Genomic DNA, 27,500 nt, shown 5'->3' on the forward strand with positions numbered 1-27,500 from the left:
CAACATTTCAACGGGGGATCGTTCTGCTGCAAGGAGGATGCAGTTACGAGTAGCAGTCAATGTGCTGCAGACAGAGAAGTTGCTGTTCAGATAGTTAGATATTGCTCATGCAAAACTAACAAGAAGATCATTGGGGCTGGCTAAATGGCCTAGAGGTACACACCCTCAATAAACCTGGAAAGGGCCATCTGATCTAATGCCATGCAAAATATTGAAAAAGTCACATGTAAAACAAACATCTCTTCCTCACTCGGTCACACGGCAAATTTTCAAACCCAAAAACGAAAGAAAAACCGAGAGCGACAGAATTAATCCGGAGGATGTGGAGGATCGCATTAATCTGGCATGAAACGAGCTTTTCTTCTTTGTTGCTTTCAACCTAATTCTGCAGTAAGCGGAAGATGAGTTGCAGCAGCAAAAGCCCCTTACAAGAACAATTTTGTTTGAGGGACACGGTTGGAATTGCATCCTTCGAGATAGAATAAGTCACTGAAACGTCTACATTTCCTTTTCATGGATTTCTTCCATCACATCCTTCTATCCACTTTGTCACCTCCACCACCGAAGGTGAAGGAGGTTGTGTTTTCACCCCTCTCTGTCTGTCTGTCTGTCCATCTGTTTGTGTGCAGGATATCTCATAAAGTTGTGGATGGATCCAGATCCGGATGAAATTTTGTGGACAGGTTCAGTGTGTGACGAGGACGAACTGATTCGATTTTGGTGAAGATCTAAATCCAGATCAGGATACGAGACTTATTTAATTTCTAAAGTGACTCTTCACCATTGAGAGATGGGGCCAAAAAACGATATCTAGCATGATATTTCAAAAATGTATTGGGCCCGATACGTTCTCGTGGATCAGGCATTACGTGGCGGGGGTATGCGCTCTACCGAGTGCCCTTGTAGTTTTAATGCTGGAATCAACTCGAGCGAGGCAGTCTCTATGCTTCCTGCAAGTGGATGAGTGTTCAAATTAAAAGTCCTGATTGTACAGTCACATCGGATTTTGCGACACCATCTCCTCATAAGCGCTGTCGACTGGGTAGTATATTTGAGTCGGACGATGTGCCACGTTAACAATATATATATATATATCTGGGTGCTCTTGAGGCGAAGGTGCAATGGAACACAATGCAAACGTATCATGAAATGGAGCCGAGTTCAAAGCTTCAAAACCAGCAAACGGCACCCTCAAACACGATCAGCTCTTTAGGGCCCCGTGAAGCCCCTCAAATTCATGAAGCCCCTCAATGAAAATAAATGTTTGGGTTGATACGACACGAGATTTTGCCAATACCGTTGCACGTTAATATGAATGCACATTGCACAAGCTAAAGGAATATTTTGTCCACGCAGACTCAAAACGTTGCCGGGCCCGAGACCGAGGTAAGAGCAGAAACATTTGCTCAGGCTGCATCAGCCTCGCTCGGCAAGCCAATTTCACGTAGCCATTTAAGCGGTAGTACTTAACTTAACTCTGCACCTCAATTCCCTAATGCACTCCAGAAAGTAATTACAGCTAACGAGAGGAATGAAAAATGACCGGATCAAGAGGAAGGCCATTTCAAAGTCCTCTGTGTGTGGTAGCAAATCTTTGAACACATTCAAATTGGTTGATATTGGAAAAAATTAATCAATAATCAAGGTACAAATCAAGGTTAATATCCCTTGAAGTAGTTTTTATTTTTATTTTTTTTCCTAACTGCCAGTTGCTGAAATTCTGCACCTTTAATTACAACATCGTGAATGGAATCTATCAAAACGGCACGGCCGATGATCAAGTCTTCAACCCGACAACGTTCATCGGTACACATGGCCGCATGAGCGATGAACGTCCTCGGCTGTCAAAATTCGCCCGAACCATCGTCACAGCCCTTTAATAACCCGAGAATACCTGAAGTCGAGGTACCACTTCAGGCACATCGTCGGCCATCAGTGCGAGGTCCACGCACTCCCCACGCTCATAATAGACACGCAGAGCACCTGGTCCTGACGTCCAGCCAATGATATCCCGCGTCGAGCAGTTGAAGACTACCCCACCGCGTGATGATCGGTTGACAAGCACAACCACCTGCTCACCGCATTGCAAAGCTTTAGTGGCTGGTCTTTTATTATACTGATTTGAAGTGCAATCTGCATACATTAGTCCATATACAATGGTCTATATACAGGCAAAAAGGGTGGTATTGGTGCCCCCCCCCCCCAACTCTCTCTTCTTTCTGCTTCATAAGTCTCTCATCCCTCTTCTATCAACTCCTAAATCCTTCCTCCAACTTCCTCCACCTTTATCTAGCCTTCTTCCACTACATTCCATTCCCTCACTTTTTCCCAAATGATAGTTATTCAATTTAGCAAACACACGAACCCCACCTTCCCAATCTTCCCAATCTTCCCTCACCTCGTCCACGTTCAACATAAATGGCCATCCACATGACGATACATTGAGATCATGCTTTGTGTATAGAATTCTGTTCTCAAATACAATTGAATACAACAAAAATGGGTTAATTAAACAATTCCTTCTTAACTTCACCCGAACACACCTGGTTGGAGATGCCCAAAAGACAGTCAAGGTCTGCTGTGACTGCACTGCCCGAGTAATCTCTGGCCTTTGCGGCCCAAACGAGGGCACCATGGCACGCTAGTTCAGCACCCAAACGTGGTTTGCTCTTTTCCTTACGCTTGCCACCAAGTGCAATGAAACCAAAGTTTCGTGCTGCCGAGTCCACCGTTGTTGTGGTGACGTAGTTTTCGGCAAGGTCTCGAAGGTACTCTTGCCGCGTTCGCGCAGCCATCGCACGGAACTTCTCAGACTTGTGTGCAGCATTTTCACCATTGATCACTTTAGCCAGCAGAAAATCCCGGAAGACTGCAGACTTGGGGAAGGTCACAGCCTTTGGGATGGGTGGTCCGAATGGGGGCACGTCCTTCGACCTGGTGACTGCAACACTGTATGACATCAAAATGCATAAATCAAAGGAAGAATGACTATATATATATATCTCCAAAACACCATGCACGCACACACGCACGCACACACGCACGCACGCACGCACGCACACACACAGTCTGCCTCATATAAGACATCAGCCATTATAAAGTTTGGAGTGTTGGTGTGATAAATTCCTGAGGTTATCCCAAAGACTCAATAGCTCAGTGGGCTGGCGTCGCGTTAGCCATAAGGTCATTGGGTTCGAGTTCATTGAAGATTTTTTTTCTTCACACTAACCCCACGCAGGAGGAGCTTCTGTTCCACGCTGACGAGGGCCAACAAGCCCGAAACATGTGTCCATGGATGTTCCCTCTCCGGAGTGGACTCGTCCATAAAATTGAGATTGAAATTAATTTTCCGGTATTGGCTGCAGTGCAATCCTATGGAGATGAATGGGGCTGTAGCTCTGTTAAGCTCGTTCCTAATAGGCAGAGCCTGTGCAACTGTTTGGCCAGAAGAGCCTTTGTAAAATATAAATTGTTCCTGGTGACCCCCAGAACCATGTAGTGTCCCACAGACAGGTTAATGTGTGGCAGGCATTTCCTGTTAGTCAAGACGCATGCAGCAACAGCTGGTGTGGCACTTCCTTCCTGGTAACCACGACAGTATATATGTATGTATGTATATATATATATATATATATATATATATATATGTATATATATATATATATATATATATATATATATATATATATATATATATATATATATATATTGTTACGGCTGTGGAAATTCGCAAACCACCATCCAGGACCCGTAGGTGAGATAACTTTTAAGTACATGTGTAGTTAGCCCCAAACCCGTTGTTTAGAGGGAATTTATGTGATTCATTCGGGCTGCGACGCTTTGAGATAGCCTTTTTCTGTTCTCTCTTTATTTAGAACCAACCACGCTCCAACCATCAAACAACAACAACAACGCCAACAGCCACGACGTTTACCTTCACAACTCGCTCCCGCAAACATCGCATCACCGCCATTCCAAACGGCACCATGGCCATCGGCCACCGCCGGAAAACCTCCACCACCTTCACCTCCCTCCTTTGACGGCCATTCCCGCACCACCTGTGAGCACTGAGCGTCGGGCTGTCCTGGGCTCGTACAAGATATGCGCCGAGCCGCGAGTGCAAATAGCGGCTTTTCCGAGGAGAATTCGGATCAGGTATGTGACACGCCCACTTCTGATCCGTCCAATTAGGAAGCGCGGGGCGGCTTGGCCCCGCCTCCAGGCACGTCTGTGTGGAATCGAGATATGCAAATTCTAGGATCAGGGGAGATTCACGCCCCTTTTCCTTCGTCCAATCGGCGAGCGTGGCTCCGCCCTCGAGGAGATCCTGATCCGGAAATTTGCATATCGTTTTCTCCTGCCGGCCTATAAAACGGTGAGCACGAGGTGAATGAGAAGAGTTGTTGCGCAGAGAGTTAGTTTTTGGTAAGAGTTGTTGCGCAGAGAGTTAGTTTTTGGTAAGAGTTGTTGCGCAGAGAGTTAGTTTTTGGTAAGAGTTGTTGCGCAGAGAGTTAGTTTTTGGTTGGAGTTGTTGCGAGGCAGTCAAGTCGGGTTGGAGAGCAGAGTGGAGTCGGGAGGCGAAGGCGTCAAGGTGGTTTTCTGCAGTCGGCTGAGGAGAATTGGGGGAAGAGTCCAAGGAGCTCGGGTCCGAGGCAAGGAAGATGGCGGTCGGCGACGAGGTCGCGGTGGGATCGCTCGTCGTGGGACCCAAGCCAGCCAACCATTCTCCTTCCCCCAGGGTATCAACAATCCCCCCCCCCTTTCCCCCGCGCTGAGATAGTGCAAAAAGGGGGCCCTGTTCCCACCCCACTCCAAGCGGTGCCAACGAAACCCACGAAGGAGCACGAAGTCGGGGCACCGCCGCGCAGCCACATTTGTGGCTCGTCACGAGGACGCGAGTAGGACCCCCCCCCCCCAGTCTCGCGGACCTGACAGCTCCTTCAGGTCCCGCGCACACATTGGCCTACGGGCCCGTCTGCCCCCTTGCCTATGAGGGTGGCTTCTTTCCTTTGCTTTTGAGTAAATGTGTGTCGGCGCCATCTGTGAAGTAAAACTGTATAAGTGCTGCCGTGTGTACGCGTATTCGGTTGTATCTCTGCGTCATTGTTTCTTTTGTTGCATTCGATATATGTGCATTCTGTTTGGCTGTATATGTGTGCTCTCCGTGTGCCGCGGAATAAATGTGCATTATGTTGAACTGTTTTCCTGTTTCGCTTCGTCTTTTCTTCAATTGAATCTCCATCTTGCTTCACGTATAGGGTTCCTTCGTAGTGGGCTTAAAACGCCCGACAATTAATCGGAACCGTCGAGGCCGACGATAACACTGCTCGGTTATCCCGATAGCACGGAACGGACCGCTTAAGTGGTTCGTGTCCGGAGTCGGCCTGCGGCGAGGTACGATCGCCCGGTCTACCATCCGCGTGGGTACTTCGGTAGGTCGAGTTTGGCGAACAACCCTATCCTACGCGGGTGGCCGATTGGCACGATTGTGGTGAGGTCGAAAGGCCCACCCGTGACTGGCTGCGGGCGATAGTTCCCGGAGGGTCACGACAGAATTGTCCGTCCGGTGGGCGACGTGCCGCGTTTCGAGTCACGTGGCCGTTCGCACGCCAGCGTGCGCGAATTCGCAACACTGGTGTCAGGTCGTGGGACACAAACCCATCCCCCTCCTCGCAACACTGGTGTCAGAGAGCGGGAAAACAAACTCTCCTGTCTCCAGCTAAATTCACGGGAATCGGTTCAGGAGTGAGAGGAGCGACCCCCGATTCCCTCCAAATTACGAGCGAGCTAAATTAACCCCTTACGAGAAATAAGATGGAGTCTCAAGGCGAGTGGGAGCCGGGGGTAGTAGGAATGGATGTAGAATGTGTAGAATCCATGGTCCAGGATGAAATCCCCATGCAGGAAATGCTTGTTGTGCAGGATGAACTTCCCCAACTGAACCCAGAGCCCGAAATGGGCACAGCGGCAGAGGCCGCGGTGTATGACACCCCCCCACCCCGCCTCCGTCAAAGTCCTCCCCCAGTCCCCGGCGGACCCGCGCCTGAGGGCGAAGCGATTGCCGCAGACCCACTTAACGTGGGCCAGGTAAACATGATTTTGCAGGCAATAAGTGGAATGACGCAACAAATGAACGAAATGAAAACGAAAATGGATACAAATACGCAACAAATGAAAAACGAATTGAAGGAAGAAATGAAAGAACTGCGGGGTGAGATGCAGGAAATAGGCCGAAGCCTGCAGGGGGGCATGAAGGCGACAACGGTGGAGATTAAAATGGCGACGCCACGTGTGGGAGTGAACGAGCTGGAGGGGAGTGCAACAGCTGTCGGGCCCGCGGTGGAGGCGGGTAAGGAGAAAATAATTCGGGGGACGTGTTGGGCGAGAAGCGTGACGGTGACCGAGAGGGAAAAACTAATTGGGGTGACGGAGATGTGCACGAGGGAGATAAGAGACTAGGTGAAAGGAATTGGGAGGGAGAGAAAAGAACAATTAAGACGGAAAGCAAGGATGAGGTACGCGGAGATCGTGAAAGAGCAAGGAGTGAAACAGAGGGAAGGACGGGAGCGACTTAAGGAGAAAGCAAGGTTGACCTACGTAAAGATAAGGGAAAGACGCCAGAAAGAAGCAGAGACCAATAGACACGAGGAGACAACAGAAACTAATAAATGTACAGAGACACGGGAGATAGAGGGTGAATTGGACGGGGTTAGAGACGCACACACACACACGGAGTTAGTAGCGAGGCTTAATGAGGGTGAGCTCGCGGAACGTGTCGGGACCAGGTGTGAGCAGTTGGATAGCCTCCTCCAGGAACGAGGGGAGGGAGTATGCCCCCTTGAGGCAAATCACGACCAGGGGGGTTCGGTCGTGCTTTGCGAATTCGAGGGGAGGAGTGCTGTGAACGGGTGCACGCCGAGCTTGGGAGGTATAGAGGCCCCGGAAACCCTTGGGTTGGCACAAATCCCCAGTGTGGTTGTCCCTGTGTGTGTGGTGAAAGGTGTGAGTGCGCCCCCGTGTGTGGAAGCGACCCCGTGTGTGAGTGGTGTGGTGGCAAGTGTGCAGAAGGGCATGCTTCCCAGCACGCCATGTGTAAGTGAGACACCGCGGGCGAGTGTCACCACGTGTGCAAGGGAAATGGCATGCGTGAGTGAACGGCCGAGTGCAAGGGAGACCGTGTGTGTGAGAGAGCGGTATGTGCGGGAGATGTCGGTCGGCATGTGCGAACATGCAGCCGCGTCTCCCGGTGTGAATGTGAGTTTGATGGAGTGGTGTGTGAGCGTCATGCCACGCAGGTGTGCATGGGTGGAATGGAAACGACGACGGCGACAGAGGGACAAAAGCCGAGTCGCGGCCGGAGCTGTCTCGAGCACCGTGCCGGGTTCACCCATCAGCGAGCGCGAGGTCCGTGCTGTGCAACGCACGAGGCCACCACGTGCTCGCTTGCGGGAGTGAAGCCCGGTCCAGAAACGCCAGCGGTGGATTTGCCGATCCCGCGGACGGAGAAAAGGTTCGGCAGGATAACGGATTTGGACCGAACGGGTTCTCCACGCGGGCGTGTGTGTTAAGCTCCAACGGGCAGAGCACATGTGTTCGCATGGGGAGCCCCTCAGAGTGCGAGGTTTGCTTTTTGTGGTGCGCACGGTGACGTCATGGCTGCACGTGGGGTTGGAATCTGGCAGCAGGGGTTGAATCCCTGCCGGATGGTACCGTCCCAGGAGGGACGAGGTGCACGTGCAGCTGCATGACGTCACGGGCAGGTGCAAAGTGCGCGAGATGTGAGTTGCCGCGCTGGTGCTGCGCAAAAATTGAAAAAAAAAATTAATGAACAAAAGCAAGCCTCGCTTTCGGGTGAACAGGATTCCCTGGGCAAGGGGTGGAAGACCCCCTTACCAGGGCACAGGATGACACTAGTTAGGGGGATGGGTTCGTGATAGCTCGACCGACTTCATGGGGCAGGGGTAAGTCCTCATGGAGTCCGTGGAATGGATTAGGTGGAGGAATTGTTAGTTGAGATTTAGGTTGGGAAAGTGATTTTTGGATTTGAGGATAGAGACAGACTTTGAATGTGTAGTGGGGACGTAGATCAGCTACGTTGATTAAAAGGAACGTGCTATAGTATAAGGGACGACGTGGGAGCACGAGTTAGTTAGGGGATGCAGATAGAAGGATGGCAGAGTTCAGCGGTGTGTGTGTGTGTGTGTGTGTGTGTGTGTGTGTGTGTGTGTGTGTGTGTGTGTGTGTGTGTGTGTGTGTGTGTGTGTGTTGAAGAATTGTGAGGTGAGTACATGTTGAGTGAGTGAGGCTAGCGGGTCTGTGTGAGTAGAGCGAATGGGGAATGCATGGTGCGATGAGTGATTGGGGGGAGGAGTGACTCCCGCCCAAGGGACCCCGGGGTCAGTGTAGAGAGTTAGCTGGGTTAGTTAAATTGACAAAATGGAGGTCGGTTTGTTGTTGGTGGGAAAGTAGGCTCAATACCCATTTGGAGGGATGCAGGAGCCCTGTTGACGGGCTGGGAGCGTGGCTGCGAAAGGTGAGTATCGCTGAGTGGGTACCCCGGGCACCAGGCTAGTCGGCCGTAGTAGGCCAAGGGCCCATGGGGGGCCGGGATAGCGTAGTGGGCACGGGTGCGCCCGCATGGTGCGGGGGCCCGGGGTGCCGTTAGCCGCGTGGGCAGTGTTGTGGGCACGGGTGACCCTCGGAAAGGGGCCCGGGAAGCCAGCCTGCCACGTGTGCGTTTCAGGGGAGTTGCCATGGGGGGCACTCCCCGGTGTTTAGGGAGCTGGTAGGCTCGGAGGCAGTGTAGTGCCCGGGGGTGCCATAGCTGGAGAATCGGCAGAGGGTCGTGCCTACCAAGGGGAGCCACGCGTCCCAGCCATGAGACCGTGTGAGGGCACGGAAAGAAAATTGGGGGGCGAGGCCCGAAATTGTTAGGACACCAACACAGGCGACGGGAATCTGGGTTGATAGAACCAATAGTTTAAGCGAGAGGCACTTGTTGAAAGCCCCGGGGTAGTTTAAGAGATAATGGTTTGGGTAGATTAGATGTACCCCTCCGCACCATCCATCCCTTCGCTCTCGTTGTGGGCTGCTGGACCCACTTTGTGTTAAGATCGCTGAAGTCTGGGGAGGCCATCCTGAGGCTTCGTTGGGCCTCGACACAGGACCCTAGCTCTCCCTTATTCCCCTCCGGGAAGGGAACGTAGGAGTGGGGAGTAGGCTGGTAGATGATAGGTTAGCCGAACAGAGACAGTAAAGGGGGGTTAGGGGACGAATTATAGTGGGAGATGGGAAATAAAAATAAAATAAAAAATAAAAAAAATCAATTCATTGGGGCCAAATTGTTTTTTGACAAATTAAGGGAGTGGGTAGGGACAGTGACAGGCAAAGGCGATAGGTTGGGAGGGAGACCGTAGGGTAGGTCCGAGCCCGCCTTCCGAGTGGCCAGCACCACCGCACTCCCTCCACCAACCTCCACTGAAAGGCAAAGGCTGGCCAACGTCATCGGCTGGCTGTTTTACTGCAAGGCCTGTGCCGGCCCACTTCGTCGGCTGGCTTTTTGCTGCGAGGCCTGTACCGGCCGGATCATCTGCCGGCTGTGTTTGCCTGCAGCTGCCTGGTTCTGCAGGCTGTGTTTGCCTGCTGCCTTTGCCATGCCATGCCCACTGCCCATGTTCACCAGCCCCGTTCAATTTTGCTTTGCCCCCCTTGTTCATTGCCATGTGCGCCAGGATCAGAAAGCAACAGTTTGCAATTTGCGAGAACTGTCCTGTTGGCAGCTACAACACGGGCCTGCAGTGGCGGCCCGTGCGCCGGTTGACTCTTTGCCTTTTTCCTGCAGAGTCCATTGATCCTGGGCCATGGGGTGGTGTAAAATTTATAAGGTGTTAAGATGTACTGTAAATATGAGTGCGCCCCCGGCATGTATGTCTAGCGCCGGCAATTTTATTTAAGTCTTCCGTGTGAGTGGGTTTGTTTAGTTAGTTACTCAGCCCTCAGGTTATTTATTTTGGGGACACGAATACCATGAATGTCACACTCAGGGTTCCAAAGGTAAAACGTACTAGGGGAGAACTACACATGATGGCACACAAGAATTTGACGACTCGGGACGAGTCTGTAAAAAGGGGAGGGGTAGTGTTACGGCTGTGGAAATTCGCAAACCACCATTCAGGACCCGTAGGTGAGATAACTTTTAAGTACATGTGTAGTTAGCCCCAAACCCGTTGTCTAGAGGGAATTTATGTGATTCATTCGAGCTGCGACGCTTTGAGATAGCCGTTTTTCTGTTCTATCTTTATTTTGAACCAACCACGCTCCAACCGTCAGACAACAACAATAACGCCAACAGCCATGACCTTTACCTTCACAACTCGCTCACGCAAACATCGCATCACCGCCATTCCAAACGGCACCACGGCCATCGGCCACCGCCGGAAAACCTCCACCACCTTCACCTCCCTCCTTCCACGGCCATTCCCACACCACCTGTGAGCACCGAGCGTCGGGATGTCCTGGGCTCGTACAAGATACGCGCCGAGCCACGAGTGCAAATAGCGGCCTTTCCGAGGAGAATTCGGATCAGGAATGCTACATGCCCACTTCTGATCCGTCCAATTAGGAAGCGCGGGGCGGCTTGGCCTCGCCTCCAGGCACGTCTGTCTGGAATCGAGATATGCAAATTCTAGGATCAGGGGAGATTCACGCCCCTTTTCCTCGGTCCAATCAGCAAGCGTGGCTCCGCCCTCGAGGAGATCCTGATCCGGAAATTTGTATATTGTTTTCTCCTGCCGGCCTATAAAACGGCGAGGCGTATGAGAAGAGTTGTTGCGCAGAGAGTTAGTTTTTGGTAAGAGTTGTTGCGCAGAGAGTTAGTTTTTGGTAAGAGTTGTTGCGCAGAGAGTTAGTTTTTGGTTGGAGTTGTTGTGAGGCAGTCAAGTCGGGTTGGAGAGCGGAGTGGAGTCGGGAGGCGAAGGCGTCAAGGTGGTTTTCTGCAGTCGGCTGAGGAGAATTGGGGGAAGAGTCCAAGGAGCTCGGGTCCGAGGCAGGGAAGACGGCGGTCGGCGACAAGGTTGCTTTGGGATCGCTCGTCGCGGGACCCAAGCCAGCAAACCATTCTCCTTTCCCCAGGGCATCAACAATCCCCCCCCTTTCCCCCGCGCTGAGAGTGCAAAAAGGGGGCCCCGTTCCCACCCCACTCCAAGCGGTGCCAATGAAACCCGCGAAGGAGCACGAAGTCAGGGCACCGCCGCGCAGCCACATTTGCGGCTCGTCACGAGGACGTGGGTAGGACCCCCCCCCACCGGTCTCGCGGACCTGACCGCTCCTTCAGGTCTCGCGCACACATTGGCCTACGGGCCCGTCTGCCCCCTTGCCTATGAGGATTTGTTAGCTTCTTTCCTTTGCTTTTGAGTAAATGTGTGTCGGCGCCGTCTGTGAAGTTAAACCGTATAAGTGCTGCCGTGTGTACACGTATTCGGTAGTATCTCTGCGTCATTGTTTCTTTTGTTGCATTTGATATATGTGCATTCTGTTTGGCTTTATACAGTGGGGAGAACAAGTATTTGATACACTGCCGATTTTGCAGGTTTTCCCACTTACAAAGCACGTAGAGGTCTGTAATTTTTATCATAGGTACACTTCAACTGTGAAAGACAGAATCGAAAACAAAAATTCTGAAAATCACATTGTATGATTTTTAAATAATTAATTTTCATTTTATTGCATGAAATAAGTATTTGATCACCTACCAACCAGTAAGAATTCCGGCTCTCACAGACCTGTAAGTTTTGTCTTTAAGAAGCCCTCCCATTCTCCACTCATTACCTGCATTAACTGCACCAGTTTGAACTCGTTATCTGCATAAAAGACAGCTGTCCGCACTCAATCAATCAGACTCCAACCTCACCAAAATGGGCAAGACCAGAGAGCTGTCTAAGGACATCAGGGACAAAATTGTAGACTTGCACAAGGCTGGGATGGGCTACAGGACAATAGGCAAGCAGCTTCGTGAGAAGGCAACAACTGTTGGCGCAATTATTAGAAAATGGAAGAAGTTCAAGATAACAGTCACACTCTCTCAGTCTGGGGCTCCATGCAAGATCTCACCTCGTGGAGCCTCAATGATCATGAGAGGTGAGGGATCAGCCCAGAACTACATGGCAGGACCTGGTCAATGACCTGAAGAGAGCTGGGACCACAGTATCAAAGAAAACCATAATTAACACACTACGCTGTCATGGATTAAAATCCTGCAGCGCACGCAAGGTCCCTCTGCTCAAGCCAGCGCATGTCCAGGCCCGTCTGAAGTTTGCCAATGACCATCTGGATGATCCAGAGGAGGAATGGGAAAAGGTCATATTGTCTGATGAGACCAAAATAGAGCTTTTTGGTTTAAACTCCACTCGCCGTGTTTGGAGGAAGAAGAAGGATGAGTGCAACCCCAAGAACACCATCCCAACCGTGAAGCATGGTGGTAGAAACATCATTCTTTGGGGATGCTTTTCTGCAAAGGGGACAGAACGACTGCACCGTATTGAGGGAAGGATGGATGGGGCCATGTATCGCGAGATCTTGGCCAACAACCTCCTTCCCTCAACAAGAGCATTGAAGATGGGGCGTGGCTGGGTCTTCGAGCATGACAACGACCCGAAACACACAGCCAGGGCAACTAAGGAGTGGCTCCAGAAGAAGCATCTCAAGGTCCTGGAGTGGCCGAGCCAGTCTCCAGACCTGAACCCAATGGAAAATCTTTGGAGGGAGCTGAAAGTCTGTGTTGCCCAGCGACATCGCCGAAACCTGAAGGATCTGGAGAAGATCTGTATGGAGGAGTGGGCCAAAATCCCTGCTGCAGTCTGTGCAAACCTGGTTAAGAACTACAGGAAACGTCTGATCTCTGTAATTGCAAACAAAGGTTTCTGTACCAAATATTAAGTTCTGTTTTTCTGATGTATCAAATACTTATTTCATGCAATAAAATGCAAATTAATTATTTAAAAATCATACAATGTAATTTTCAGGATTTTTGTTAAAGATTCCGTCTTTCACAGTTGAAGTGTACCTATGATAAAAATTACAGACCTCTACGTGCTTTGTAAGTGGGAAAACCTGCAAAATCGGCAGTGTATCAAATACTTGTTCTCCCCACTGTATGTGTGCTCTCCGTGTGCCGCGGAATAAATGTGCCTCATGTTGAACTGTTTTTCCCGTTTCGCTTCGTCTTTTCTTCAATTGAATCTCCATCTTGCTGTGTATATGTATGCTGTGTATATCATATGTGTGTATATGTATGTGTGTGTGTGTATATATATATATATATATTTATATATATATTTTTATATATATATATATATATATATATATATATATATATATATATATATATATATATATATATATATAGACATATACATATACATATACATATGCATATGCATATACATATACATATACATATACATATATATATATATATATATATATACATATACATATATATATATATGTATATGTATATGTATATGTATATGTATATGTATATATATATATATACTCACATACCGTAAATATACATCTATACATATCAAAATCAAACCCACTAACTTGATGAGGCAGTAAGGCACAGGTTGAGTCCCATAACAGCAAATGCTGCACAAGGTTCGTCTCCCATACAAACACATTATTGCTGCCCTGCTGATCACTAGATAGGAGGTGAGGTTGAAAGCAGGAAGGTTAAATTAAACAAAGGGAGCAATCCTGACCCTAAATGTGACATGACGGTGATGTGATGCACGTAAATTATGCCAACACATCACCTTCGAACTCGGAAGGTGCCCGAGTGGCACTCAGCTCTTGTTGCGAGCAGGTCGTGCAGCATTTGCTGTTATGGGACTAGACCTGTGCTTTGCTGCCTCATTGAATTAAAGGAGTTCGATTTTTATTTAACCAACTTAGAATGGTCACCTATATGGCAGTATGTTATCCTGACGAGCCTATAATAACGGCGAAATGTGGACCGGCGGCTCTAACTTCATCTATTTGTGACCATAAAAATAGGTCTTCAACGACCTGAGTGCCACACGGTCACCATCCTAGTTTTCAAACAATGTCAGCTGTTATAATTTTACTGATGTGACCCTCTTTTCTTTTCAGGTCAACTGAAGAACAAGTTTAACGTTTTTTTTCCATAGACGTTGCAAACATGTCGAACAATTTCTCTGTGGTCCAATGGACACTCATTTTGGAGACATTTTTTAATGACCTATTTTTATCTTATGCAATGTATTGTTGAAAGGTTGAGACATTGGAAGTGTAAAAAACGAAATCAAAGGACACAGTGGTCGAAAACCTTCAGTGAGAACACCCAACAAAATAGAGCCTGGAAGAGAAATTTTGCAGGCTTCTCCGAAAAAGTCGACACGTCGACCTGCACAGCTGGCAGGAACTTCTCGTACGACCGTTTGCAGAATCATACACAATTATCTGAAACTGTATCCACACAAGATACAGTCCACTGCAGCACTGGACCAAAATAAATGAGAGAGGCTTGAATTTTTCACCGTCATTGCCCAGCGGATCGAAGATGATCAGGATTTTCAAGACACCATCTTTGATGCATGATCCATCAAAGCTAAAGTCTACAAAAACAACTCACACACCCTCCAGGAGTTGGAAAATAACACAAGATGGGAAATCAGATGCACGCCAGCTCCAGTTCTCAGCAGAGCCATCGACAACATCAGTGTCCGTGTGACAGCTGTCATCCAGAGGCATGGTGCTTTGATTGAGCACTTCATTAACCAGCAATGGTATCACTCCTTATTGTTTGTTGAAGCATATTTCACCATAATAAACCAAAATTTTACTAATTCTGTGTATTATTCGACAAAAACAAAGAAAATCGACCAATAATAAAAGTATTGGAGTTAAATAAAAGGTTGCACATCAATTTGGACCACCCTGTAACTTCTTCTTCTTCTTCTTCTTTCGGCTGCTCCCATTAGGGGTCGCCACAGCGGATCATCCGTATGATCCGCATAGTGATTTGGCACATGTTTTACGCCGAATGCCCTTCCTGACGCGACCCTGGTCACCTCTTACAACACAGGGATATGGTACACCTATTTTAACTGGGGTATACACCAGCCCAGTATACTGGTACTCATTTCGCCGACCTCGGAAGGATGACAGGCTGAGTCAACCCCCTGGTGTATTAATTCAGTGGCCCAACGGGGCTTGAACTCAGGACCTCTTGGATCCCAAGCCGCTGCCCTAACCACTGCGCCAACACCAGGCTCTTGGACCACCCTGTATATAATATATAAATATATATATATATATATCCCCGGTAATTCCGGGGATTAAACCCCGCTAATCGGACAATTGTAGCCGGGACGTCCTGGGCAGGCCTGCTCGACTGCATCCGAGCCGGAAAGGTGGGTGGCAGAGTGGTAGTCGGTAGGTGTAATTTTACCGCTGCCGGTAGCATGAATCCGGTTCGGCCAGGCGTTCCGAGGGCGTGGATCCCCGGTAGCCGAGACCGCATGGTTACTGAGGTACATTGGATCTAGACAAGATAACCCTGCACCACACGGTCGAGATATTGGCGTTCCACAGTCAGTTAAACGACCCGCCGGTTCGCAGAGTTATCCGAGCGACGGCCTACAATTCCGGGTAGTCTGGTGGAGACGATGTAGCTTTCCCCACCTCCTGGTCGTTCTCACCACCGACCCCCGGCCCGCAACAATACATATACGAGGTGTGCTCAAAAAGTATCCAACCTTAATTTTTCGTGCGTAAACAAATGAAGCTAGGGAGGGGTGGTTTGGTGCACGTATGGAGGCGATCCTAATTCGTATGCGTGAATATTTTCCCGCCTGCAGAAGCTGTCAGTCGCCGACAAACTGCCGATGAGTGAGGAAGTGGAAGTGAGCGCCGTCGGATTTTCGTTTTTGACAAAATGACGGATCATGTGGTCTCATCGCCAGTGGTCACTGTGTTGAAGAAGTTGGGATCGCTGTTCACAGTCTCCAGCATGTCCTGTGCGATCTCCAAACGGAGTTGCTTCTGCTCGATCGTTAGCAGCTTTGGCACAAACTTTGCTGAGATTCTCCAAAAGCCCAAATCCTCAGTCACAATGGAATGAACGGATCCAATGCTGACGCCCGCATCGTCTGCAAGTTCTCTGATCGTGATTCAACGATCCTGCATCAGCAGGGTCCTCACTTGGTCAATGACGATCTCATTTCAGGATGTTGAGAGCCTACCAGAACGTGCTTCACTTTCCACTGATGTGCGATCATCTTTGAAGCGGTTGCACCACTCTTTTATCTGTGTGGTGCCCATTGCTTCGTTCCCGAAGGCCTGTTGAATCTTGCGGATCGTTTCCACTTGGGAATCGCCAAGCTTTACACAAAATTTGATGCAGTCGCGTTGTTCAAGTTTTTCCGTCATTTTATCAAAAACGAAAATCCGACGGTGCTCACTTACACTTCCTCACTCATCGGCGGTCTGACGGCGACTGACAGCTTCTGCAGGCGGGAAAATATTCATGCATGCGAATTAGGATCGCCTCCATACGTGCACCAAACCACGCCTCCCTAGCTTAATTTGTTTACGCACAAAAAATTAAGGTTGGATACTTTTTGAACACACCTTTTGAACGTGTGTATATATATATATATATATATATATATATATATATATATATATATATATATATATATATATATATATATATATATATATACATATATACATACATATATACATATATATTGTTGCGGCCACGGATACCGAGACACCAGCTTGTCACTCAGGGGGATTAATTAATTAATCCCTGGTTGTCCTCGGTAGAGCCGGACCTGGGGCCACACTCACAATTAACGTTGTGGTCCAGTGGGTTGTTTTAAAACCACAAACGCCACCCAGTCAACCATGAGTTCCAGTGTCCACCGTCTAATTATACCATTTAACTGGAGGTCACGTGGTTACCTGAGCGGGGAGTGCGCTCTCGGCAAAGCACCAATATTATCTGATTGGATTTTAATTAGTGCGGCCGAGCATTTTAACCGCTGGTGCGTGCCGACGATTTTGTGGTCAAATCTGTGGTAATTACCTCCCAGTCTATCTTGGCCCGGACAATGCGAGACCAATGGAAGGAAAGGACAAACACGGACAGGTTGGAAATCGACAAATAATTTATTAATAATAGAATAAATAAATAAAAAGAACTTATTATTTGCTGAGGTAAATAAAGAACAAATTTCAAAGCAAAATCAATCAAAATGCCAGGATAGAGACAAAGAGCAGATGCTTATTGGGGGTTGACTTTCAGCTAAACACAGACAAGGGTACCCAATGGATCATTCAGGGGGAGGGGAGGGGGAGAATCGTCTCGCTCACCAGAAAGTCATCCGTGAAGCGAAAACGTCCTGAAATGCGTGTGTGTCACGTCCGTCGCCAGCACCCAGCTTTGCCGTGCACCCTCTTGCGGGGCAGCCTTGAACACCAGTCGGCGTCTGGAGGGCACCGAGATCGTCCGTCGCGGATTAAGACCCTGGTGTTGTTAGTGATCGACCTGTGCCTCACTTGTTGGCGGCGCTGCTCGCACCCACACGCGCACCACACGCTCGCTTGCCGAAGCACTGGGAAGGACGAATTGTCTCGTCGGCGCTGGTCAGACACCCGCTTCCTGGTCGCTTCTCTCGCCCTTTGCTTTTTCCTCTCTGCTTTCGCTTTTCCTCTCCTCACGCTTTTCTCTTCAGAACGTCTCTCCTCTCAGAACATCCCTCTTTCGCTTTTTCTTCACTTTTTTATATCTCAGAACGTCTCTCCTCACAGAACGAACCTCACGCTTACTCTCGCTTGTTTTTATATGCCTGGGCCGTCTCCGTGGGGTGTCGTCCGCCCAAAGCTCACCCCGCCCACCGGGGCACGGTTACCATGATGACCTGTGTGCTCTCAAAAAAGGCGGGTGTCGGAGCTCGCGAAAGAAATGTTTGTGAACGTGTCCGTCGTAAAGAAAAAAGCTTCCCATGAGAGAGGGGATCTATCCTTTACCCTTCTCAACGCATCACATAAAAGATCCGATTAGACATGGGGATGGGGCTAATCTGAACATGCATTTAAGGAAATAACTGTCTGAGGACCTGGATGTGTGGATGCAGTCATCAGACCGGATTCTGAAATCAGTCACACTACTCCTTTCCCTGTTTCCCCCTCACCAACCCCCATTAGGCTCTGCACGCGCTAATCTCCTGAACGGTGAAAGATAGGAGGAAACCTCTGACACAAAAAATGTCGGGATGGGCCCCGGGAAGGTTATAGGCCAGGTGGTGAGGCCCCTCGGCTGGGGAGGGGGGGAGTGTTTCCCCCTCACCAACCCCCTTAGGCTATGACTGCCATGGCCCAATAGAGAGCTGATACTGGGCTCGCGTCAGACTTATGTATAGAAGATTAAATTCATTCAAAAAGAACCTGGGCAACGCCGGGTGCATTCACCTTGTACATCATACACATATAAAAAAAAAATATATATATATATATATATATATATATATATATATATATATATGATCAAATTTAAGAGGAAAAATTAAGAACAGCTGTTAAAGTGAATAAAAAATATATATATATAAAAAAAATGAAGGTGTCACCTGTAACATGTCGTCTCTGAGCAAGGATTGTGTGCATGTATGATGACAAACACATGTTGGAAGTGAGAGCGAATATTTTTGGGTGTGAAGGGCAGGGCGCCAGGCTCCTGGAACACGATTGTAACGATGTCATTGCCGATGTGCCTTTTCCTTAGGAGCTGCAGAGGGTGCAAGAAATAATGATCACAGCAGGATCCTTATAAAGGATCCTTACATCCCCCAACCCCTCCTACGTAACTCAATAGATCCATTTCAAAGCATTTAATGGCAGATGTTTGCAAGGACCACTCTGGCTAATAGGTTGGTGTGCCTTCTGCCTTTATTTATTGGCAGTTACAAACACCATCAAAAAAATTGGAAACCATAGAAACAAAAATTATCGAAATTCTTTGTCTTATCTGATTGATGCTCATGCCATATTCCCCATTTGGGACATTGATATGGTGACATGAAGAAACAAATATTCGAGGATGAAACAAATCTCTCTGTCGAGTTCAGCCTGTGGCTGCTGGTTGCATCATTGGTTGGGACGCGGCTATGCCGCTGATGCAGTGTCCCCCTTACCAGTACCCTAGTACTCATTTTGCCGACCTCGGAAGGATGACAGGCTGAGTCAACCTCCTGGTGTATTTTTAATTCAGCGGCCAACGGGGCTTGAACTCAGGACCCTAGGATCCCAAGCCGCCACCCTAACCACGAAGCTAACACCAGGCTAGGATGAAACAGATAATATATTTGCTTTCACGTTTGCATCACTCTTTAGGGCATGCAAACATGGACAAATGCTTTCAAATTTCCAAGAAGTGCAAAAATAAATAAATAAATAAATAAATAAATAAACAAATAAATAAATAAATAAATAAATAAATAAATAAACAAACAAACAAACAAACAAACAAAGAAACAAACACACAGTATATACAGTCAAACAGCAACAAAGCAGAACAACAAAGGAGGCCTTTAGTTTGGAGCAAAATCTTCGACCGACCCCTCCAGAATCTGAGAGCCAAAAGGACAAAGCTCATTACGACCGTCAATGACGCATAAATCCTTGCAACAGGCAAAGTGAAAGCCATTGGTTGGAAGCAGTCAAGGTAAGGAGGGGAGGGAGGGGGAGGTTGCTGCGATAATGAAATTCCAAGTGAGCGTCTGCTACAACAGATGCTAAAGTGCAGCATGCAGTGCAAAGAAAAAGGGAGAACTTTCCCCGGAGACAGCTCGGCCATACTTGTGTAGCACTTTCATTTAGCGTGGACCACATCGTGGCGAGACGCATGCACACAAAAGCAGTGAAACACAAAATGAACACCTGCCGATCAGCTGCCTTCACTCCGTGGAATGAGAATAATGCCAAGGCATTTTCATTGTGACCGAAACCAAAGTCGAAGAACCCAATCATTCGGCTCGTATAATGTTGCTATTTCTGAAATAATGCTTAAATTTGAAAACTCAACAACAAAATAACTGGGCTGGCAGGATTAGATTGGAGGTGTACACAGCTCTGAGCCGTCTAGCCTGAGTTTGAATCCCGACGCAGCTATAAAACATCATCCTGATGTTTCGCGGGTATGGCGATTCCTCAATGCGCGTTCCGTCCCTTGGATGGACGTTAAACTGGTCATCCCATCTGCGGGCATTAATTGGTGGACGTTAAAGAGCCCACGGTATCCTTCGTGAAGAGTAGGCGAGCTATCGCCAGCACAGTGAGAAATGAAAAAAAAAAATCCCTGCTCTAACCTACAGGGGGGCACTGCATCAGTGTAAAACGATACAAGACAAGCAGACAATGACGAGCGCACACGTCACAGTGGGTCGAAATAAAGGACAGGTGGGGGGAGTAGGGATCAGGGCAGGACAAAACGTCTACGGGTCACCGTCTTTAATGACCGAGGGAAGACCACGGTTGGACAGACTCGGGGGAGGTGGACGGACCAATTTTCCAAATAATTTCAGAAAAAGTTTTCAACGCGATGTTCATCAGATATTCACTTCACATCAACGTGCACTCCGTGACATTTAAAATGGAGCCGAGAGCAAAAATAGGACGAAGGAAATTCTCACCTGCTGACGATTATTCGGAGTGTATGGCAGCATGGTTGACACGTGAAACATTATTTCATAGTCTTTGTATGTTGTGTACAGGGAGCGCGTACCAGTTGAATCAGCTACGCACAAAATCAACGCATAAGGAGACATGAGCACAAGGTAGGAATAAAAAAATAATCAGAAGTGATTTTGCAATTCCAAACGCACAATGTAAAAAAAAAAAAAACTAAAAATCTCTCCAGTCTTACGGCACAAAACAAGTTGAAGTCACAGACCTCACGACGGTACATCGTAAAGAAGCGTGGCATATCGAGGGAATCCATCGCTACACCTTGAAAATCATACACATTCATACATACCTACATTCTGATTCTGATGGACAGTACCGTACTTTGTTACAGAGCGCCGGTGCTGCCAACGCAGTTTCCTGGGCAAGGGTTATACTGGGTGGTTTGCCATTGCCTTTCAAGCAGTAGTCAGGGCAGGAAGTTGGAATTTGTTCATGGTGCCTGTGATCGTCTACTCTTTGCAAAAAAAAAACCTTTTCTTTTGAAAGTTCATCGAATATAACCCCTCGAGAGGGAGTCGTTTGTATGCAGCACGTGGCTGCGGATCGGCATCAGTTCTTTCAGGGGCATGGCAGTGCTGCTGATGCAGTGCCCCCTGTGTTGGAGTTTGGCCAAGGTGCCGGCGATAGCTCATCTATTCTTCGTGAAGGACACCATGGGATGTTTAACGTGCACCAACTAACGCTGGCAACGGAACACGCCTGTTTCACGTCCATCTAAGGGACGGCACACACATTAATGAATCGCTGAACCTGTGAAACGCCAGGATGACAGTTTATAGCTGGGTCGGGGTTCAAACCTCGGATAGACCGCTTGGAGGTGAGTGTGCGTACCTCCCGGCCGTCCTGCCAGCCCTTTATGTCGATCAAGTCAAAATATTTATCTCGACTTTTGCAAATGATACAAAAACAACCACTCGATGAAATAATTGCCAAAGCGGAGCTGCATTCGTGCACAAGCACACACGCGGCCTTTCAAGAAACTTTCAAACATGCGTCGGAGCAGGTGAAAAAATAAAAATAAAAACTGCTCAGTGTATAAAGCAACAACTGACTCGTGGATGAGTTCCCTGAGAAGTGCAAATAATAATAATATGTGTTGCTCTCTTTGGGTTATAAGCTGGGTTGAACACAACAAAATATATTAGCAATCTGGCGAAAGTGCTCAGAAATCCTTTAGCCAATCTAAATGTATTTTAGCCAAATAAAAGGAAATACACACAACACCAGCCATGTAGATTCCCAACCAATACCAGCACCCTCAATTCCTGAAGGGACAGGGATGTCCCGTCTGTTCAAGACTGGGCGAGGCCAACGAGAGCGCTGGTCGGGAGTACGGTGTATTTTAATCAGTGTGTGTGTGTGTGTGTGTGTGTGTGTGTGTGTGTGTGTGTGTGTGTGTGTGTGTGTGTGTGTGTGTGTGTGTGTGTGTGTGCACGCACAAAGATCGACTTCACAACAGATCTGAGTCCAAAATAAGAAAATATCCACATCACCGGCCATATTGGCTCCCTTTACCAGCACTCTCATTAGCCTCGCCCACTCCCGAGAGAATGGAACAGGCGACTGTGACGACTATGTGCGTCAGCCAGTGAGTGTGCATGAAGATATACGTTACAGTAGATCACAGAATGAACGATCTGTATTAATCTATATAAACCCACAGAGGCTCTGCACTGTAAAAATGTTTGGTCACGTTTCATCTTTGTGTTTGTACAAAGACCCTCACCTTCTTTCTCTGTACCCGAGTATCCCGTCTCATTCTTACGTCGGTCTTTTTGTTTCGACAGATTCTCCATTTCATAATTAAAATTAATGTATGGCAGCTCGGTGTATTCGATCAAAATCAAATCTCTCTGCGAGTGGTGAGAAAATATCCGCAAATACGCAGAGCGACCGTGCTTTGGGGGGTTCGCAGCAAGCGTGTGCGTGATCAACTACGACCGGTGGATTCGACAGGCTTGCACTGAATTCGCTGCTTGGTCATTGAAAAAATTTTTAGTACTCGTGAGATTTAACTTTTGTTCGTATTTAGAGATTTGGTGAAGTGTAGTTTTGACCTCGCCTGTTGCGACGACAGGATGATAAGCGAGGTACATAGTTTCCTTCGGGTTAGACAGTGAAAAGTTAGGGATGGAATGCTTTGTGGCTTATTGTGCAGAAATTCCATCTCTCCCACGTGCCGAGCCTTGGGAACAACATTGGTGAACATGTTCTCCAATTTCACTGGAATCAGAGCTGGCATATCAAAAAATGGCAGCTCACCAACAGTTGCTCATCAAGCTGTGCACGATACCTTGGTTATCAAGCTGTGCACGATACTTCTTGAAGCCACGCAGCCGGACACGTTCTCCAAGCAGTTCAAGGAACTCGTCAAAAGCGGGCCCAGCAGTCTCGTTGTTATACATTTCTTCTTCGGTGCTCTGGTTTGCCTTGCAGTACATAATCCCCACTTTGTGTTGGTAACTCAACTGTGGAGAAGGAAGTGGGAAGCATTTCTCAAAAAAAAAAAAACGGACATGATGTTGGACGCGACAAAGACAGGTAAGATCTAACCGTGAGGTACGCGTCAAACGAAAACACAAACGCCAAATGAAAATAAAATTCAGAACATCAGCGCAGTCATGTGCCATGCATGGAAGAAGATCCGTATTAAACACTATTCATCATCGAATAAACTTTTAGCAAATAAACTTCAATCAATACATCCACTGCCAAAGGTGGATGGAGGTTATGTTTTTACCACTGTCTGTCTGTGAACAGGATATCTCAAAAAGTTATTCACGGATTCGGATGAAACTTGGTGGATGAGTTGGATAGGTGACAAGAACAAGCCGATTCGATTTTGGTCATGAAGATCCGATGAAAACTCTGGGTTGTGAAACAAAAAATGTCAAAAAATAGGAATGACGTCATAAAAATTGATATGACGTCATAGTGATGTATCATATGTGCGGTAATTCATCTCTGCTAATGCCCTGTTTGATTCCCGCAAACATAATTCAAAAAGCTTGCCTCGTTTCGGAGATAATTTTTTTAGGCGATTTCCATTAGCGGAGATATTTTGACGTCATAACTTTTTTTTCTCGGAGGAATTTTCTAAATCGGAGATGGTTACTGTCTGCGCAGGGAATTTTTACATATATACGCCAAGTTTCAGGAAGTTTAAATGAAAACTGTAGGCTGTGAAACAAAAAAAGTCCACAAGAAGAAGATGAAGAACAACGACGTGAGTAAGACTTAGACATCCTCCACAAGGATCTAAAAAGTCAATCATGTGCAAAGCTCTACAGTTCGATCCTCTCCTACAGCAGCCTTACTGAACCGTCGGTGCCGAGGAGGATTTTGCCTACAAGCAATGGCACTCTTCTTCAAGGAGCCAGGGCAGTAGATGGAGCAGTAGATGAATCATGAAGAATGCGTGGTGCTCGCACTCTGAAAGAATACAAACAAATCTGAAATATCCCCTGGAGTCGAGAGATTGGTGGGTCCAGGCGATGGTGTAAAGCTCATCTTTTCACTCAGGAGGCTTGCAGATACTCTGGCCTGCCAGGCTCTCCTCCTTTTATCTGGGAACATAGATCCTTCATCTTTCATTCTCGAAAGAATCTCTGCGAGCGAGAAGTTGAGGCTGCCGTATACCGAGGCGAAAAAAAAAAAACCCAGAAAACCAAACCACAACCGAACTCTCCAGGTAGTGCACAAAAGCACAGAGTTTCAAACCAAAGAGTTACAAATGGCGATTATGAAATATAATGGGACAGCTACAGAAACACATAGCATGCTGAAACCAGGCGAAGGTAAAAGGGTCCCCTCCAGTCGTCAAGCACGAGCGGTTTTTACATTCATGAAGATCAAATAAGGCGTGCATGAAGAAATCGAGTGGAAAAACCGACTGCACTTTGAGCCCGAGGGGGCTCATGCATCATGGATTTGCTCCTGGCAGAAAAAAACAAATGCTCTGCGTGAACGGTTTCAAATCGTTGGTGGGAACTTGCCGGTCGTGCGACATGACAGTGGTACACAGATTTCACAGGTATGCAATTTCTGAGAAAGCATGACAGTCGAGTTTTCGAACATGGAGTTCGCCTGGCAGATTTTGCTTCATAGGACCTCCGATATTTTTTTTTAAGCAAAGGACTCTTCATGCAATAGGGATCTTGCCCTTCGTGCAATATCTGTAGAGGAAACTTTGTGAGCTGAAGTCGCTGCATGAGAAACAGCACACTTAACCTGCTCAATCAGAAATGTATTCATTCTGTAGTTTGGAGGGCACAGCGATGGAATTGACTTTTGTGAAGAAGGCAAGTGTCTGATTGTTACAAGCTCAACGCACGATGACTTGGCACTTCCAACTCGTACGAATGTAATGTGTGCATGCATGTGAGGTGGGGTTGGGGGAAAACGGGTTCGGAGGTGGGGGGGAAACAGTGGAGCTCACCCCTTGTTCATCAAGCTTTAGCAGCTGCTCCGCGACACGGGGTGAGACGGGTGCAAGTCGTAGACAGCTAAGATGCACCTCTGGAATCACGCACTCCAGCACTTCCTTGAGGGGCAGGCCACGGGTAGTGCCATGCCTTGCTGTGGACGGGATGGCATCCTCCAGCACGGCCCCTCTCAGTGTTTGAAGCTTCATGGAGAAAAGGATGACAATAGAGAGAAGAAAGATTCAGGTTAAACTCCAAAACCATGTGATTGCATTTGTGCGGAGTGACAATGGTCATCATTAAACCCTTCCCACTTTTGTGGAACAACATCAAGAACAAAAAGCAAAAACTTAGCAATTTAACCAATCTCAACCAATCTGTTATTATTGAAAACAACATTGAAGTACACGCTGCTGTCGACTGATGCAGAATGTAACAAGATTGAGCACTTGACAACAGAGAGCCTCACCGAGGTATACAGATTATAGTATATCCTGAGAATGAATGATCTGTATTGAAATGGATCTTCATGCGGACGGACAGACGGACACACACAGTTTCCCATTCCTTTGGAAAAGGCCGAGGCTAAATACCTGCATAAAGTATGCATTTGGAAATGGCGCTTTTGTTAACCTGGGTCATCAGACTACTTTTTATTATTCATTCTATACAGGTGAGAGATTATATAAGAGACTTTAGCTTCGTGGGAGAGTGAAGTTAGCAAAGAGACTTGATAAGATAGCCAATCAAATTTCGCCAAAGAAAGATCTTTTCTTTTGGTCGGGATGAAAATGGCATTCCGAATGCGGGGAGATTAAACTAGGCCGCTGACCAGAACATGAGTGTTTAGGGAAAGGAAAAAAAAATTACTAAATACTGCAAGTTTACAAACGAAAGGAAGAACAAGAACAAAACTGCAGTCAATGCCACGAAAGGTAGGTGGCATTGTTAAGAGAATTGTAGCCAAGCACGTTAATGGTCGGCCGCGGTCGGTGTTCCGGCTTTATTTTTAGATCGCGGTGTCCCATAAGTGCACCCCATGCCCAATGATTAAAGGCCAGCCCTCTTGGCAAATGAGTAGTCAATTGTTTCGAGTCTTATAGCTTTTCTTCCCGGGTAAGGACTTTTCTTCCCAGTACTTTTCTGAAGTGCTGCTGCTGTTTCATCCAAGATGCTCTGTCATGTGAAACAAAGGCATAAAAAAGACCCCAGAGCACCATATTGCTATGGGGTCTTTTATTCCTTTGGTTCACTTGATGGAGCATCTTGGTTTAAACAGCCGCAGCACAGATTCTTACCAGGGAAGGAAAGCTGTGATATTTTCCGGGATTAAAAGACTTGTTCCATTGATTAGACCAGCATCGAATCAATTCCAGATCAGCGTAAAGTGATGCAAGTTGCTGTCTGCCTGTGGTGCCTTTTGCAGAATTACAGCATCGGAAAGGTCGTTAATGTAGATACACACAAACACACACACACACAACCACACACACACACACACACACACGGAGCCTGTGGCTGCTGGTTGCATCATTGTTTAGGGAAGCGGCTATGCCGCAAATAAAGTGCCCTTATTACCAGTACACTGGTGCTCAATTCGCTGACCTCAGAAGGATGACAGGCTGAGTCAACTGCACCTGGTGTTAATTCAGTGGCAGATTGGGCTCGAACTCGAGACCCTAGGATTCCAAGCCAGCCACCCTAACCGCTAAGCCAAAGCCAGGCTTATTGATGTTGATGAAGAAACAGACTGGACCAAAAGCACTTGTTTGCAGCACTCCAACCTCAACCCGGAGAGGATAGGAGTTCCAAATTGATAGCAACACTGACTGCGTGAGTAGTCAAAGTAAGAAATCCAAGAATTAAGAGAGCCTTGAGTGCCATAGTTGAGAGAGGGAGAGGGAGAGGGAGAGGGAGAGGGAGAGGGAGAGGGAGAGGGAGAGGGAGAGGGAGAGAGAGAGAGGTGGTGAGAAAGAGGACAAAGAGAGAGAGATGGCGAGAGAGAGGTGGCGAGAGAGAGAGAGAGGTGGCGAGAGAGAGAGAGAGAGGTGGCGAGAGAGAGAGAGAGAGAGAGAGAGAGAGAGAGAGAGAGAGAGAGAGAGAGAGAGAGAGAGAGAGAGAGAGAGAGAGAGAGAGAGAGAGAGAGAGAGAGAGAGAGAGAGAGAGAGAGAGAGAGAGAGAGAGAGAGAGAGAGAGAGAGAGAGAGAGAGAGAGAGAGAGAGAGAGAGAGAGAGAGAGAGAGAGAGAGAGAGAGAGAGAGAGAGAGAGAGAGAGAGAGAGGTGGATAGAGAGAGAGAGAGAGAG

The 27,500-nt window shown here is 47.6% G+C and overlaps 1 protein-coding gene across 23 annotated transcripts in view; it reads right to left on the reverse strand.

Moving 5' to 3' along the window:
* LOC147023891 (signal-induced proliferation-associated 1-like protein 2) overlaps positions 1–27,500 on the reverse strand; it is a 389,701-nt gene that overhangs the window by 90,921 nt on the left and 271,280 nt on the right. For all 23 annotated transcript variants that reach the window (XM_085889827.1, XM_085889829.1, XM_085889825.1 and 20 more), the window contains 6 exons: positions 25,211–25,399; positions 23,066–23,240; positions 20,718–20,821; positions 18,657–18,814; positions 2,544–2,949; positions 1,895–2,071 (listed from right to left, as the gene is read on the reverse strand). In XM_085889827.1, coding sequence (XP_085745953.1) covers positions 1,895–2,071; positions 2,544–2,949; positions 18,657–18,814; positions 20,718–20,821; positions 23,066–23,240; positions 25,211–25,399 — 1,209 coding nt within the window. The remainder of the gene's footprint in view (positions 1–1,894; positions 2,072–2,543; positions 2,950–18,656; positions 18,815–20,717; positions 20,822–23,065; positions 23,241–25,210; positions 25,400–27,500) is intronic.

This window comes from Eptatretus burgeri, chromosome 7, assembly GCF_056783735.1.
Source record: "Eptatretus burgeri isolate ZD-2024b chromosome 7, Ebu_testis_v1, whole genome shotgun sequence".
In the NCBI taxonomy this organism is placed as follows: Eukaryota; Metazoa; Chordata; class Myxini; order Myxiniformes; family Myxinidae; genus Eptatretus; species Eptatretus burgeri.